Source organism: Dendropsophus ebraccatus, chromosome 9, assembly GCF_027789765.1.
Source record: "Dendropsophus ebraccatus isolate aDenEbr1 chromosome 9, aDenEbr1.pat, whole genome shotgun sequence".
NCBI classification, from domain to species: Eukaryota; Metazoa; Chordata; class Amphibia; order Anura; family Hylidae; genus Dendropsophus; species Dendropsophus ebraccatus.
Window position 1 is genome coordinate 29406969 of NC_091462.1, and position 17370 is coordinate 29424338.

Below are 17370 nucleotides of genomic sequence, written 5' to 3' on the forward strand. Positions count from 1 at the left end.
CGAATGGCCATTCGTGTTGGGTGAATAAAGTACACCATCACTTCATCACGTTGAAGGTACCTGGGGTCGGTTACCTGAGCCGTGCACCCTCAAGCTAGAAGCTTTTTGGACTGTAAGTCAACACAGTGCCGTTCTACCTCTCTATTGGTTTATATATATATATATATATATATATATATATACATACATATATGGGGGAGATTTATCAAACATGGTTTAAAGTAAAACTGGCTCAGTTGCCCCTAGCAACCAATCAGATTCCACCTTTTATTTTCCAAAGAGTCTGTGAGGAATGAAAGGTGGAATCTGATTGGTTGCTAGGGGCAACTGAGCCAGTTTCACTTTACACCATGTTTGATTAATCTTCCCATATATGTTTTTTTTTTTTTTTTTTGCAAGAATTAACCGAACTTCAGTTAAGTAGTTTTCCCCGAATCTGTGATCTCTATACACTCCTGTATACACTCTTCCTAATCTTATTCCCTCATACTTTTTAGGCTGTTGCAAGACTGACTGGTAGGGAGCTGAAAGCATACGCCAAAGCGGGGTCTGTGGCCGATGAAGTCCTCTCCTCCATCCGCACTGTGGCCTCCTTTGGTGGGGAAAACAGAGAAGCTGAGCGGTATATCCATTATCCTAAATCTTCAATAAGTGAGGGGACGGCAGAAGGAGTGAACTAACCCGGATACTTTCTCTCTGTTTATTTTCCCAGATATGATAACAATTTAGAGGCGGCCCAGGCCTGGGGCATTAGGAAAGGCATGATTATCGGCTTCTTTCAGGGATACATGTGGTGTATTATATTCCTGTGCTACTCTCTGGCCTTTTGGTATGGATCCAAGCTGGTTATTGAGACAAAGGAGCTGACACCAGGAAGTCTCCTTCAGGTAAAGGATTTGCCAAATCCAGAATACTGACCAGGCAGAAACAATGGTTAGGTGTAGGGCAGGGGTAGGGAACCTTGGCTCTCCAGCTGTTTCAAAACTACAACTCCCATCCTGCCTGGACAGCCAAAGCTTAAGCTTTGGCTGTCCAGGCAGGATGGGAGTTGTAGTTTTGAAACAGCTGGAGAGCCAAGGTTCCCTACTCCTGTTGTAGGGAATACAATGATGGCAAATGGACGAGGAAATAACGTCACTTATAGTCTACATTCACCTTTGTCATCATGGTGTGGCCTAGTACTAAGGTTGTATGGCTACACAAATAGTACTGTATCACACTGTGTCAAATGAACTAGGAATATGTTTTCTTCTAGGTATTCTTTGGTGTTCTGGTGGCTGCCATGAATCTGGGACAGGCCTCACCATGCCTGGAAGCCTTTGCCTCTGGGAGAGCAGCAGCGACAATTATTTATGAGACTATAGAAAAGGTACGGCTTACAGTAGCATATCATTTTTATTAATGTGCATCTTAAAGAGGACCTGTCACCCCCCGTGCCCCCTGGCTCCCGACCCCCTGTTAGATCCCCCTATACTCACGTGATCCCGCCGGGTCCCGCTTCCTGAGTCGGTCGGGTCACGGAGATATCAGCACCCGAAGCCCGGCGCGCGTGCTGAGAGATGAGTCCGATGCTCATAGAGAATGACGGAGCATCGGACTCCCCATTCATTCTCTATGGGCATCTGACTCTGCTGTCAGCGCGCGCGCCGGGCTTCGGGCGCTGATATCTCCGTGACCCGACCGGCTCAGGAAGCGGGACCCGGCGGGATGACGTGAGTAAAGGGGGATCTAACAGGGGGTCGGGAGCCTGTAACCCCGGCACGGGGGGTGACAGGTGTCCTTTAACTACCGTACATTGGTTTAAGGATATATGCATCTTTCTTCTTCGTATTTCTGAAAATTCCTTTAAAGTGTCCCTGTCGTTTCAACTTTCAAAATCTAAACCAACAGTAGATGTGATATAAAGCAAGATTGCAATAATACATTTATTATTTTTTTATTGTTATCTTGGAAAACACAGCACTTCTTGTTTACTGACAGTTTTTATTCTCAGAGTCAGAAAACAGGAAGTCCTATGTATCCCAGGCCATCTGACACTTTAAATAAAACAAATGGCACTGTCACTTCGTTTTATTTTTCTAGGTATTCAGACTGCAACCAACTGGTATATAGAGCCAGAAGTATCACTCAGCTAATCACCTCTCTCCCCAATTCACTGCTTTTTGTGTCTCAATGTGGGACACAGACTCCATCAAAGGTTTACAGAGTCTGTCTCCTATAGCGAAAAACTATGGAGAGAAGTGCTTAGCTGGACGCTTCTGAAATGATTGTTTGGGTCTGAACACCTAGGGGGACATTTACCAACTTTACAGCAGGGGCGTACACCAGGGAGAAGGCGCAGATGCGTCCCTTTTCCGAGGTGTAAGCCTGCCGTATCCCCAGCTCACCCAATGCTCGCAGGCCCTAAATCATGATCCAAATCTACACCTGCTATGTGCAGGTTTGGGCTCCTGGCTGGCCGGATTTACTGAGAGGCGCATGCTGGAGAAAAAGGGGGGGGCCCTAATTTAAGATTTATGCCGGTTTTGATAAATTGCCGCCCCCCCCCCCCCCCCCCAACCACAAACACACACAAGTCCCTGACCGATCAAAACTTTTAACATGTCTCTAGGATATGACAGAAGTTTTTTTATTTAAACTGACAAGAACCCTTTAAGCAGTCTTGTCTTGATCTCAAAAATTCTATTTTTGTTTTCAACTCTCTTGCAGACACGTGTCTTTATGGTTGCAGACTACACTTAAACCATGTGTGGTCTGATCCTACATTTATGTATCACTCACCTACCTCTGCATAAATAAATGAATGAATGAATGCAGGGTCCGACTACAAACAGGGTTTGTTTGTAGTCTGTATCCATGGAGACACATATATTTTTTGTATAGGTGCTGTAGAACAAAACAATCAGACTTAAAAATCCAAATTTTGCACAGTTAATTTTTTTTATTCTTAGAAACGTTGGAACAAAGACGACTCAATGAGGAAGTTTACTTCTCCTTCAATTCTGTATTCTGAATATTTAAAATGCCTTTAATAAAACACACAGCAGGCAGATGAATATATTCCATACAAATTAGATTTTTCCTGTTTTCTTCTCAATTATTAAAATCATTCAAACTTTTCTTGCACCATAATGAACCCATCAATAATGTAGTCTATGTGGTATACGTCCATCAGAATGTATTCGCAGCACACTTAGCATTTTATTAGCATCGTTCGGCTTTATGTATTCCCGTATTGACGGCAGGAGCTATAAATGGAATCAGAGGTGCTAAACAATGTCAATTTTCTATCTTATCAGACGCCAGTAATTGACTGTATGTCCAATGAAGGCCACAAATTAGATCAAGTGAAAGGCGTTATTGAGTTCCATGATGTGAATTTCAATTATCCATCGAGGCCAGAAGTGAAGGTATGAATGCCACATGTTACTATCATATTACTATCATACATAACCGTATAACAGTAAATGGTAAATCAATTGAAACAATGAATAGAATACTTGTTGCTCCTTATTCCCAACATATTTCTCAGCGCTGTACAGACAGCATCATCACTTATACCAGTGCTTGTTCTCTGTGGAGCACACAATCTCAGATACATCCCTTCAATTTTAGAGGAAACCAATTCACTTATCAGTATGAAAGTCAAACTGAAGGAAACTCACAAGGAGAAGATACAAACCCCATGCAGATTGTTGCCCTTGGTTGGATTTAAAGGGGTACTCTGGATATTTGATTTATTTATTTTTCAAATCAACTGGTGTCAGAAAGTTATATAAATTTGTATTTAACTTCTGGTTAAAAATCTCAAGTCTTCCAGTACTTATCAGCTGATGTATGCCCTGCAGAAGGTAGTGTACTCCTACCAGTCTGACAAAGTGCTCTCTGCTGCCACCTCTGTCCGTGACAGAAACTGTCTAAAACAAGAGAAGTTTTGCTACTGCTCTGGACAGTTCCTGACATGGATTGAGGTGGCAGCAGAGAGCACTGTGTCAGACTGGAAAGAATACACAACTTCCTGTAGGGCATACAGCAGCTGATAAGTACTAGAAGACTTTAGATTTTTTAATTGATGTAAATTACAAATCTATATAACTTTCTGACACCAGTTGATCTGAAATGAAAACATTTTTACCAAAGTACCCTTTTAACCCCAGAACCCCAATGCTGCAAGGCAACATATTTTGGGTCATTCCTATGATTTTTTGGATCTTTTTAAATGTGTGTGTGTTTTTTTTTTCCATGGACTTAATTGTGGTTATTTGTAATGATGTTTGGTTACTATGAGGTGTGGTATAGTCTTGAACAGTAGTGGATCAGAGGCTGGTGGTACCTGGACATTTATTGTAATGATGGGTTTGTATGTTCACCAAATCTAGGGCACATTTCCACATCAGAAGTTGGAAGCTTTATGCCATGGATGTGCTGGGGATGTACTTCCTACAGTGTAGCATGGTTAAAGGAGGAGGCCGCTTCCTGGTCTGAGTGGGAACCTGGGTTGTGACGTGTCAGGCCCCCTAACCAGTCAGTTGCCGTATCGGGGTCCCACCTCCTCTCGGGCTTTTTTGGAAAAAGGAAAAAAAAGTCTGAGCCTGGGCTTCTCCTTTAAGAATATGTTATCCAATGGAGGAAATCCCTGGCTTTTCCAAGATGCCAATAAGTAGCTTTCTATTTATTTTTGTGGGTTTTAATTTTTGTGGTGGTGCAAAAAAAAAAAATCCAGATAATGTGGACAAAATTATTACTGGGATGAGTTGGCACAGCCAACAATTTTATCATTTTCTATGCTGTTGAACATTTCTGAATTCAGTGTCTGGTAGTGTTTGACAGCCCCACAGAGAACACACATGGTGCACACCAGTGTCTGACTGGGGTACCTTGGGCCCACCAGGGAATATTTTATTCTAGGGGCCCACCCTACATACACCAGATATACCCAGCGCCAAAACTTTCACATTACTATAGCGACTTTGCACAGTGCTGTGTATGTGACCGGCAATGCTCGCTCACTGTTAGCTGGTCAGACACTCTATGCCAGGGATGGAGAATCTTCGGCCTTTCAGCTGTTGCAAAACTACAATACCCACCATGCCTGGACAGTCGAAGGCTGTCCAGGCATGATGGGAGTTGTAGTTTTGCAACAGCTGGAAGGCCGAAGGTTCCCCATCCCTGTTCTAGTGTATAGGAGCTGTCCAGGCATGATGGGAGTTGTAGTTTTGCAACTGCTGGAGGGTCAAAGGTTCCCCATCCCATTTCTCTATGCAAACAGCACAGCCGTCCACTTACAGTAAGTTTCTTGAAAGGTGAAGTCCCATGAAACTAACTGGGGGATTATATGTCATTCTGAAGCTGCTAAACACGGATGCAGACCTCCTGCTCAGGGGCCCACCAATGGGTAGGGCCCACCGGGGGATTCCCCTGCTCTCCTGTGGGCCAGTCCGAGCCTGGTTCACACTATTTATTCCAGGGAAATTTTGTCTCTATTTATTTATCCTGTGAATAGGGGGGACCTTCTTCAGATGGGAACGCCCTTTAGGATCGGTTTCTATTCCAGTGCTACATTTTACCATTTCTCCATTGTTATCACAGTGTTAATGCAGTAACAAAAATAATTTCTTTCAAATTCCCAGATCCTGAGTGATCTCAATATCCGTATAATGCCTGGAGAGACCACAGCTTTTGTTGGACCTAGTGGTTCTGGAAAAAGTACTGCAGTGCAACTCATCCAGAGATTTTATGACCCTACAGAAGGAAAGGTAAGTGTATACAAAATACAAGAAATCTGACCATTTACTTATCTGTCTGGTTTTTAAATCCAGGATGAGTATAATGGAGTCATTAAGTGTAATACATCTAGAAGAAGTTACACTGACAGCTTCTGCTCGACTTTATCTTAATCTACATGGAGTAGACACTACATGGAACCATAACCATCCATCTACATCACCACAATATTATTATTAAGTAAAAAAAAAAAAGTTGTTGAAGAAAACTGGACATATAATGCTAACTCACCAGAAAATTCCTTCAGTGTCATTTGTTTCATCCCGGCTCAGTTGCATCCATACAATTTGAATTAATTGTTGCAGCTTGATCATGTGATCCACACATTTAGACCACCAGTAAATGACATGAGCTACAGTGTAACAGCAGGCAGTGTGTTCTGTGTGTCATCCTATGAACTACAGGATTATATCATCCCCTATCAGACCCTTTCTGGCAGCTCCCTGTCCCCTCCCCATCTAGCTCCAGCCTCCTTTATTTCTCTGTATGCCCCTCCATGTATAGAGAGCTGCAGAAGTGACCAAGCGTGTATGTTGTATAACAATGAATAGCTATAGATTTGTGCAGCTATCAAGACTTTCACTAGCCCTCTGTATTGTATGCAGAGCCCCAAGGAATGATAGCAGGCTTCTTGTTTTTAACTGCATGTGCTCTAGTGCAAATTTATTCAGTAGAAAATTGCAATGGACTGGAGGATGTACAGTCCATGCAGGATGTAGGTAAAGTGGCACATGAGCTGAGCAAGAGTGGAGTGGTGATGGCAGAGGTTTAATTAGGATTCATGGGGCCCCATAGCAAAAACTATATGGGGCCCCATGAATCCAGTACGAGCCTCCTCCCATACCCTCACCTGGCCAGAGGCAGTCGTTGCTTCGTTCTCCCAATGTTGCTTCGTTCTCCCAGCTCCCTGGCACCCAAGGACGTCACTTGTGTGCCAGGGAGTCGTAAGAATGAAGGAATGATATGCCAGGCCAAATGAATATGGAGGAGGAGAGGGCTGTAGCAGGGTTGGTTTGTGCTTTCAGCCATTCAATGACTTACCCACTTTCAGGGGGGCCTGCTGTCAGCTGTCAGTGGTGTACCTGACCAACGCCAGTGGCTACTACCATGAAGGCAGACCTTGCTGGGGGGGTGTAATGCACAGGCCCACTTGGTGCCTGGGCCCCATAGCAGTTGCGTGGTCTGCCTTCATAGTAACCACACCACTGGCGTTGGTCAGGTACTACTGGGAGCACTGGAGGAGAGGAGAAGTGGAGAGGAGGGCAGTCGAGAGAGTGTCTGAATGTGTGGACCCCAGAGAGGCTACATCACAAAGAAACTTATTGCTCAGACATTAAAAATTGTGCTTCAAGTGTAACAAAATCTAAAGAGGAAGGTACAAGAAACTTTAGGTCAATTCATGAGGCAGGCAGATAGAGGGGACTCCATATGAGAAATTTAATGGGACCCATTGCTGTTGATGTTAATGTTGTCACCTTCCATGATCCCAGCGATGATGGTGCTTTTTGCTCTTCTCTATCTCCTGAAGAAGAGAAAGCAACCATTAACCTTTATACCCCCAGGCGTGTAGCTATAGGGGATGCAGTAGCACCCAGGTCCAGGAGCCTAAGTGAACCCATATAGTCTCTTTTCTTATACATTATCCCTTACTTGTGTGCTAAGCTCTCATCATCATCATGGCAGGTCACCTTAGATGGACATGACATCCGCACACTGAATGTCCCCTGGCTGCGCTCCTTGATCGGAATAGTTGAACAGGAACCTGTGCTATTCGCTACAACCATCGCTGAAAATATTACATATGGAAGAGATGGGGTCACCATGGATGACATTATCAAAGCGGCAAAGGAAGCTAATGCCTACAACTTCATCATGGAATTACCTGAGGTAAAATGAGGCAAAGAGGCTTTCCTGTAAATGCCGCGGTCGTGTTACGGGAGAATGTAACTTAATCCAATTGTGAAAGAGGATAAACTCCTCGGTTATTTTAAGGAGCGAATCAATGATCAAACCACATGTGAAGAAAGAACAAAGGGCTGGAACGTTACGTAAAAAATGGTTTATGTAAAAGTGATGGTTGACGCTCAGTATCTTATAGGTTACTTCTTCTTTTCTAGAAATTTGACACCATGGTTGGAGAAGGTGGAGGACAGATGAGTGGAGGACAGAAGCAGAGGATTGCAATTGCAAGGGCCCTTGTCAGAAACCCCAGGATCCTCCTCCTTGATATGGCCACATCTGCCCTGGATAATGAGAGTGAATCTATAGTACAGGAAGCCCTGAATAAGGTTAGGAGGTCTAAAAAGTTAGAGAAACCTTAAAGTGCTACTATCACTTTAAAAAACTTTTGCCATGTCTAAACTTTTGCTTGGTTGGGGTCTTGGCATTCAAGACCCCACATATAATTTTCTTTACATTAGTTCCCTTCCCAGTTTGACATTAATAGAACATTGTAGTTCTCCTGAGTTGTACCTTCAGCCCATGTGATAATAACTCTGATTCGAGAACAATGGCAGCGCCTCTGATATATGACTTTTATACTGTTATCTTGTTGATCAGAGATAGAACTGATAGTGGAAGTCGGTAGGATGTCTTATCTTATCTTGTATATCTATTATCTCAGTCACAGCATGTAATAACTTGATAGCATTGTAACTGCACAATCTTGAGGAAACTGCAATTGTCAGGAAGATTAGTCGGAGATTGGGAGCCCAAAATACTGTACGTGTGGTTGCATTCATTCGTATAATGACAACCGAATGAGTGGTCACCAACTCACCGTACGATGTTATCGCGGTTGACACTGGTACAAATTTAGCAAGGTTATATGTTCTCTTTCTGTGTGTCATGTCTAGGAAACTGGCAGTGATTTACTGATCTATCACTATCCATACACTGTAGATTAATATAGACTACAACAGACTGCAATAATAATATACTGTAGGCCCACAAATGCTAACGTGATGGGACAATAATCCAGTGTTTACATATAACCCCAAATCTGATGAAGACAATAAAGTTCCATACATATTATGGCAGTATTTGGAGCTGACTTCCTCTCCTCCAGGAAGAAACACTATGGGGGACATTTATTAAGTCCGGCGTTTTCTGAGCCAGACTTAAAGAGGATGTACCACCCGGTACATCCTCTTTAACCTGAACCCACGGATCGATCGGCGCCGGCACGGTGAAGCCGGTGCCGCGGTCTGTTTTTCGGTCCTCCGCCCGGTTCCCGTGCACGGCGCCGTTTGATCCAGCGGTATCGGCAGGTGCTGAAGTACTGGAGGTCGGCCGGGCCTCCCACAATGGGAGGGAATTCCCTCCCCTGTATGACGTGGCTCCATTCATTCTAAGCGAGCCGCGTCATACAGGAGAGGGGATTACCTCCCACTGGGGGCGGCCCGGCCGACCTCCAGTGCTTTAGCACCGTCCAGTACCGCTCGATCGAACCGATCGATCGATCCGTGGGTTCAGGTTAAAGAGTATGTACCGGGTGATACATCCTCTTTAAAAATGTCCCAGAGCTCCGGCACTATGGAGATTTATGTAGAGGTGGACTGCTGGAGGGCTGGAGTAGGTTTCCTGACTATATTTCCACAAAAAAAACCTGAATAGCGCGGTCTCTGAGTCCACGCCCCCTCCCTGCCCCCTCCACACCCCCTTTCCACCCACTGGCGTACCGGGCGGAAAGTGCCGATTTGCAAATATTTTATTCGCAAAACGGCCATTTGTGAATAAAATTATTCGCAAATGGGCACTTTCCGACGTAAAATTTGCTTTTGCCGCATGATACATGTCTGCCTATGTATTATAGGCTATGTTCCCCTTTACAGACATTTATGATTGCTCTAATAGGTCAATTATAAAAAATGAAGTCAGGTGGATATAGCTTATCCTTCAAAATTATAAAGAGATTGCATATTTCCAGTGCATTCTGCTTCTGTGTTTTCACTCTCACATTTCTACTTACATTTATAGGTACGTAGCGGGAGGACAACTATTTCAATAGCGCACCGTCTGTCCACTGTCCGGAACGCAGATATAATTGTAGGATTTGATGGTGGACGAGCAGTAGAGATGGGGACCCACGAAGAACTGCTAAAAATTAAAGGAGTTTACTTTACTTTAGTCACCTTACAGAACCAGAACACGTCATCAGGTAATAAAATTATAGAAATTGGTTTGGAAACTATTGTTTTCTATAGTCAGTAAGGTAACTGGTTAGTAAGGATTACGTGGACAGTTCATTGATTTCCGCGCCAAGAGCTTCAGTTCTTTTTCTTTTTGCTGCTGCCTCTATTCACGATTGTCAATTGTGTTCTTGTGAATAGTCTTTTTTGAGAATTTTGCATATTTTTATTTATTGCAGAAAAAGTTGAAAATGAAAGCGCTGTAGAGGAGAGGACACGGACGTTCAGCAGAGGAAGCTACCAGAAAAGCTTCAGGTTTGTTCAGGGGCATAGCTAGGATTCATGGGGCCCCGTAGCATAAAACACATATACTGACCTGACCCAGTTGACCGGTGGAGTGGGGGTTTGGTAGGTGATGGCAGCTTTTAAGGGGCGGCTGTCTGGGAGGACAGGAGCCTGGTGTGGTCTGGCGGCTGTTAGGGCAGTGGTGGGGCGGAAGGCCTGTGCAGGCCGGTGGCTGTCCGTGGGTGGGGCGGGGCTGTCCGTGGGTGGGGCCTATGCCGGCTGTGCGCGGTCTGGGCGGGTACTGGTGTGGGCCAGAGGCTGGCATGGGTGTGTGTGCTGGTTTGAGCAGTCTCATAAAGGCAAACCATGCTTTGCCAGTGTGGGCCTCGGGCCCCCCTGCTGCACCGGCCCCGTAGCAGCTGTATGGTCAGCCTCTACAGTAGCTATGCCAGGGAGTTTGTTTTTTACTATTTAACAGTTTTATTCAAAGTCTTTTTTTTTTTTTTTTTTTTTTTTTAATAATATATAGGATAGAATATAAAATAATACAATGTCAAGTTTGATCAGTCAGGATCTAGGTGTTCTGATCCCCACCCATCAATATGCTATAGAGTAGTATTCCCCAAGCTCGGTTCTCCAGCTGTTGCAGAACAACAATTCCCATCATGCCCTGTGTCATTTCAGTAAACATAGAAGAGATCTACGATTTTGCACAATACTATATGTTCCCCATATTCTGTATATGAGTCACATAATAGTCACATTGATCATTGCTATCAATAAGCTGACATCCTTTATCCCGCTGTATAATACCAGTCAGGTCCTTGATTAGAAGCCACTGATGCAAAGTAATAGTTTACAGAACGATTCTAATGAGCTTTTCAGCATTTAGCTGCCAGTCTGGATGGAGAATTTATCGGCTTATTAAAAAGGAAAAAAAATAAAAAGCTGAACATTAGAAAAATGCCTCTGATCTATGGTACATTGTCATATTCTAGAAAGGGCAAATCAATGTATGATGCGTCACACTTGTAGCCCAGACGCATGTAGTGATCACACTTATATTAGGAAGCTATGAGGCTATGAGACATGTGACATTTACATTTCCCTGATTTTTTAAGAAATAGATTTTTAGAAATTGCTTACTGTTCTGGGAAAAAGCTCATGTCGGTCCACACTTCATATGCCAGGTATTTCCATCCATGAGGAAAACTCATAAACTCCTTGTAGATGACGTCCTTGGTGGGATTTGAACCTAGGACCCCAGTGCTGCAGTATCATCCCCCTCCTCCCCCTCTGCTCTTCCATTTCTTTTTTTAATGACGGAATCATTTTCTGCCCGTGCTCTGTTATCATACTGCCCTATAGTCAATATTTGGGCCTATGCCTACCTTCAATGTAAATGTACTGTAGAAAGTATTACATGATATCATAACCATACGGTTATCATTGTCCTTTATGTTTTACAGGGACTCTATTCGGCTTCGTACAAAGTCCCAGCTTTCTAACCTCTATCCAGATCCCTTGTCGGCCACAGTAAATGGGTCACCTGGCCTGACATCGGATGATATTGAAGAAGCAGAGCACCTTGATGATCCTCAGCCCCAAAAGAAGGTATCGATGACATACTGTAGCTGCTTGCTTTGTCTTTGCCCAGGTGTGAATGGGTGGTGAATGGTCATTCTCCTTGTGGAGACAAGCAGCTGGTGTAGGGCCTTGCAATGTTTCCAGGGAAAAGTGGTATGCAAATGAGCTAACCCAAGAACCTCTCTATTGGAGGTAGCTAGCTACCCTGTAAATCAATGTCTGACCAATAAAATAGCTTGGAACTTAGGGATTTTCAGACATATCTTCTAAAAAGAGGAGTAACTATATTTAGATGGCTGTCTTTGCCTTAATACTATTATGATAGTATTTATATCCAGTTGCAAGTACACTCATTGCAAAAAGAGTGTCAGATTAGACACTGGATCTTGCCACAAGAGGGCATGAAAGGGCTTCCCCCGCTGCCATATTTTTAAAAAAAAAGTCTCCCAGAGGCTACTTTTAGGTAGTGTACTGGTTAATGAGAGATCAGTGACTGCTAGACATGCCTGTACAATGCAAAGACATTTTTCCCCGTTCCTAGACATTGAGGTGGGGGTATTGTTGGACTGAGAGAAGCCGGTTGGTTGCTTTGAAGAATTGGCAGTAGAGATAATTGTTTGACCTGTTGACAAGGACAAGTGTGGTACTGGGCCACCTCTGTGATGGAATCTGGACTCGGGTGTAGGTGTATACAGGTGTGATGTTGATACCTGTTTGGCTTATTTGCTGTCTTTAAATGGTCGGTGACCTCTGGAAGTGTTGTCATGGTAACCTAAAGTGGTAGTAGACCCACCCGGGATGTCGGTACCGCCACCAACAGAAAGGGGAAAAAATAACCCAAGGAAAACAGTGGTGTGCGTGGGTGCAGGTACAGATAGATAAGATAGAGTCCTGTACGTTTAGTAGAAAAATAGAACACTTTACTGAACAAGGCTTGAGGTGAACAGTACATATAATATAGTTAGTGCACATTTTGACACTGAAAACATAGTTGCTGACAGTAAGGTAGAACCAGTGCTTTGTAGAAGCAGGTGCTTTGCAGAAGTAAGTGCTTTGTAGAGGTAGGTGCTTTGCAAAGAGAAGGAAAAGGTGAGGAGTGGCCAGAGGGACCCTGCCCAATGTAGTATATGTGCTCTGCCGGAACAAGAGTAGAGATTAATGATACTCATAATCATGGATGCATACTTGTGGCTCTGAAACACCTATGTCTCTAGTTGTGTAGAAGCCATCCTAGGTGTGTAGCATGAGCCCCAGTCGTCGGTTATCTGGGTGTAGCATGTTTCTAAGACTTACCAGTCATCCTGCGCTGCGCAGTAGGATACGTAGACCTTTTCACGCTAGCTTTGTCCTACTGGATCAGTTCCTCTAGTGTCAGGAGACTGCCCTGCACATTTAAGAAAGGTTCCTGGCATGGGCAAGGGTTATCCTAGGTGACATCTCTCCCCTAAGGTAATCTTTGGTCATTGTCATGGGTCCTGGCTAAAACTAGGCCCGGGCTTAACTTCTGCAGGAACTAAGTCTTTTTGCTTCCTCTAACACTAAATACTAAGAACTGACTCACTTTCTCCACCAAACTAACTCCTCCTACAGGGGCTGAGTGTGGGTGAGAGAGAAGAAGGATAGGATAGGTTAGTAAGAAAGAGCACCTGTGATTGGTTAGCATACAAGCATGTGATACAAAAAGTTAACCCTTGACTCTTCAGCTGTGCATCGAAGACATAAAACAGCAGTGACACCTAGTGGGGAAAATACAATACTACATCTCGCACTGTTAACTTGAAAGAATGACTTAATCAGGTGCTTTAAACAGCACTCACATTTTGCTTGTCCGCCATCCAGAAACAGATGGCAGCTTCATCAGACAGGCACTTAGTAGAAGAATATTTGCTGTCCCATCAGCCATTATGTGTCCTGCCATTAACAGTCGGCCACCATCTCCTCTGGCCTAGGCCAGATTTACAGTATCACTGTTTATAAACATTTATGGTCAGTCGGCTTCAGCAGCCTACAATTATTTTGGCTCTACAGGCCCAGTTGCAACATGTGTGGGCCAATATGCCATAGGATGCTATATAGAAGCTGTATGCTCTATGCCCAGTTGTATCTAATCTTGCATCCAGGATAGAGGCACCCAACAGGTTACCAGAGCCTCTTATTGGTTGTACAGTTCTCCCCAATAAACGCATACTTTCCCTCTAATGTTGTCATTTATATCATTACACCATAGAGAAAGTTTCATTCAATCCCTACAATTTCTTCTTGGTGCGTTGTGTTTTTCAGTCAATGGGGGTTTATATATATTTAAAACAAGGTGTATGAATCATGGTGTATGATTCTGCCAGTAAAGAACTCCTATAAGATCCCATGATGTTGTCCTATTGCATTTAGGGTCACTGTCAAAAGTGCACGTCCTCCATATGCCAAATATTGGGGTCTCTAATCTGATGTTTCTCAGAACTGATGTTGGCCCAGAACATTCTTAAACTATTTACTCTATGCAATGTAAATGACTGACACACAGTACGCTTTAGACAAACAATGCTATATGGTCCCTTGTAATTTGTACAACTTGTATTATTTTTCCCCAAGTGATAAATCTAGTTTAGTTGCGCTGCTCATCTGTGACTATGATACAGGCAATGGGCTGAAGTACCAGTTATGACCAACAGGTGGCAATGCAGGGACCTTATTTTCAAACATACCAATACACTACTGAGTGTGTTACCGTGTTTGTTTGTTTTTATTTAGATTTTATTGGTTGTGTTACCTTGTTAACTATTATTTAATTATAAGAAAGGAATATTGTATTTGTTATCACAGGTGTAGTCCCAACTGGAACCAATGCATTGTTCGTTCATTTTTTAAAGTAAAAAAAAACTAAAAATGCTGAGCAGAATTGATTTATATTAATTATATGAATACTTCCAAATGGCCTTTAACCCAGGAACTGCAGACCACAACATGCTCTCATTCACATACATAAGGTAGTACTTAGAGGGATTGTCCTTACCCCTAGTACACATATGTACAGATGTAGCTGATAAGTTATGTGTTTCATAGGACCATAGGTTAAAGGACTGAAATCTTTTAGCTGAATTTCAAAAGACACAAATACTGGGATATTAGGAATTGTGACAGGTTCCATTACAGGGTGTTGTATTACAGGTAGATTTTGCTTAGTGCTTAGTACTCAGAGGGTGCAAAGCCCAATCTTCCCTATATTGCCTATATGAGTATACCAGTATTATAGTTGAGAACCTTGGTATAGATTGTACATTGCACAGTGCATGGCTACTGAATGTGGTGAGCTACCTGTGGTAAAGAGAGGCCTCCATATAAATTATACATATATATTGATACTCAACTGGTCCTGCCAAAATTGGGAGGTTCAGCGGACCCTGAAGGGGTTGTGTATGGGCAGGTAAATCCGTGCACCACTTGCATTGGCATTCAGCTAACCATTGCTATCTGTTCATTTTAACAATGAGGGTCTCCGGACCACCACTGGTGTTACTTTAGTTTTTACTTACCCTTAAAGGGTGTAGTTTAGAGTAAAGGCCCTATTCCACGGAACGATTATCGTTCGTATTCGGCCGATATCGGCCGCTACGGACAATAATCGTCCGGTGGAATAGAGTGCAACGATCAGCCGACATCGTTCATGTCGGCTGATCGTTGCAGTCGCTTGTTTTTCAACATGTTGAAAAACAAGCGACTGATATAGCAGCGATCTGCTGCCGTCGCTCCGTTGAATAGGAGCATCGGCAGCAGACGCTGCTATATCCTATGGGCTGCGCGGACGATCAGCGATCCCCCGGGCAGCCCCCCTGCAGCTCCCAGCCGCCCCCCCCCCCCGCACTCACCCGCTCGGTGCAGCCGCGTTGAATAGCGGCGGCAGCGAGCGGGGAACGAGGAGCAAACGAGCGCTGAGAGCGCTCGTTTGCTCCTCTAAACGACCCGTGTAATAGGGGCATAAGACAAGTTGACCCTCTTTTTACTGGACATCAAGTACCTACTTTTCCTAACCTGTCTGTTTTAGTAGACTCTTTTATTCCGATCCTCTTTTCAAATAGCTCTGTGCTGTACCATTCCTTTGTTATTCTTACTACAAAAGAATGACTGAATAACTAACTGGGTGTAACTAATTGGTGGTGGTGGTGGGGGCTACTACCAGGGGTGTAGCTAGGATTCATGGGGTCCCATAGCAAAAATGTTTAAGGGGCCCCCCTACGCATACAAAGCGCTGCATATCTATCTATCTATCTATATATATATATATATATATATATATATGATTTACTGCTGGTGCACTGATAGCCCCTTACCTCTGCACAGATTGCACAGCTGCAGAACAGAGGTCAGAGGTTATCAGTGCAGTGAAAGAGAGATCTCTGTCTTCTGCTTGTTAACCCTTTTTTGTGTTGCAGCATGTAAGTAAACATTGGGTCACTTACACACTGCAGTACATAAGGGGTTAAGCAGAAGGACACACACTCTTACCTTCTCCCCTGGGTCCCCCTCCTGCATAGGCCCCATAGCAACTGCCTACCCTGCCTCTATGGTAGCTACGCCACTGGTCCCTACACTGTCTGGCACTACCATCTATTGGATCATGTCAGTGTAGAAACACTCCCTTCCCCCAATTGGTAACATCCAGTGAGGCCAGTGACTGGCTGCAGTGAACATGAACAATGGTCTGGAGGGGAACATCAATGGCGAGAGGGTGTGTGTGTGTTATGGACGAGTAAAGTTTTTTAACTATTTCATTCCAGTTTCAGCTCTTGGCCAGTTTACAGAAAAGTCCTAGACAACCCCTGATAGTGTATAGGTATATTGACTGTTAACCTTGTGATTACAATCTATGATTACCAGAATAAGAAGAATAAAGACAAGAACGTTGTCATGAGGATACTGAAGTACAACGCTCCAGAATGGCCGTATCTCGTTCTAGGATCTGTAGGAGCAGCCATTAATGGAGTTATGCCTCCACTTTATGCTCTTCTGTTCAGTCAGGTGCTGAAGGTACGTGATGACCCTGACCCAAATAATCTTCACACATGATACCGTACATCTATTATGATAAATGTAGGTCAAGCATAACCCATTTGTTGCACACTTCAACTCAGAGGATCACAATAATGGCCTCACATGTCTGCTTTGTTGTCTTTCAGACTTTTTCACTGCCGGATACAGCTGAGCAGACAAAAGAAATAAATGGGGTCTGCGTTCTGTTTCTTATAATCGCAGGTGTATCACTTGTCACCCAGTTTCTACAAGTGAGTCTGTAATACAGCATTCTGGTTTCCAAAAGGAATTTTAAAAGTCATACATATGTAAAAATCAATATCAATAAAAACTATACATGTTACCGCAAAAAGTGAACCCAAAAACAGCTATGTCACAAGAAAAATGCCAATACTATGGATCTCGGAATTTGTTCAAGTTACTGTATTTTTTTAAGAGAGTAATTTCTATTGTGCCAAAGTGATAATAGTTTAAAAAAAAACTGCAAATTTGGTACCAAAAATTACTTTTAGTAAGCAGTGATGAAAAAATGTAAAAAAATTGCTTGGTGATTAAGGGC

At 43.4% G+C, this 17370-nt stretch overlaps 1 protein-coding gene across 1 annotated transcript in view; it reads left to right on the forward strand.

Annotated features, from left to right (window-relative positions):
- Positions 1–17370, forward strand: part of LOC138800808 (bile salt export pump-like) — a 47440-nt gene that overhangs the window by 15800 nt on the left and 14270 nt on the right. The window contains exons 9-20 of the mRNA XM_069982856.1: positions 498–622; positions 713–887; positions 1256–1369; positions 3300–3410; positions 5631–5756; positions 7468–7671; positions 7902–8072; positions 9763–9943; positions 10154–10229; positions 11669–11813; positions 16659–16808; positions 16958–17062. Coding sequence (XP_069838957.1) covers positions 498–622; positions 713–887; positions 1256–1369; positions 3300–3410; positions 5631–5756; positions 7468–7671; positions 7902–8072; positions 9763–9943; positions 10154–10229; positions 11669–11813; positions 16659–16808; positions 16958–17062 — 1683 coding nt within the window. The remainder of the gene's footprint in view (positions 1–497; positions 623–712; positions 888–1255; positions 1370–3299; positions 3411–5630; positions 5757–7467; positions 7672–7901; positions 8073–9762; positions 9944–10153; positions 10230–11668; positions 11814–16658; positions 16809–16957; positions 17063–17370) is intronic.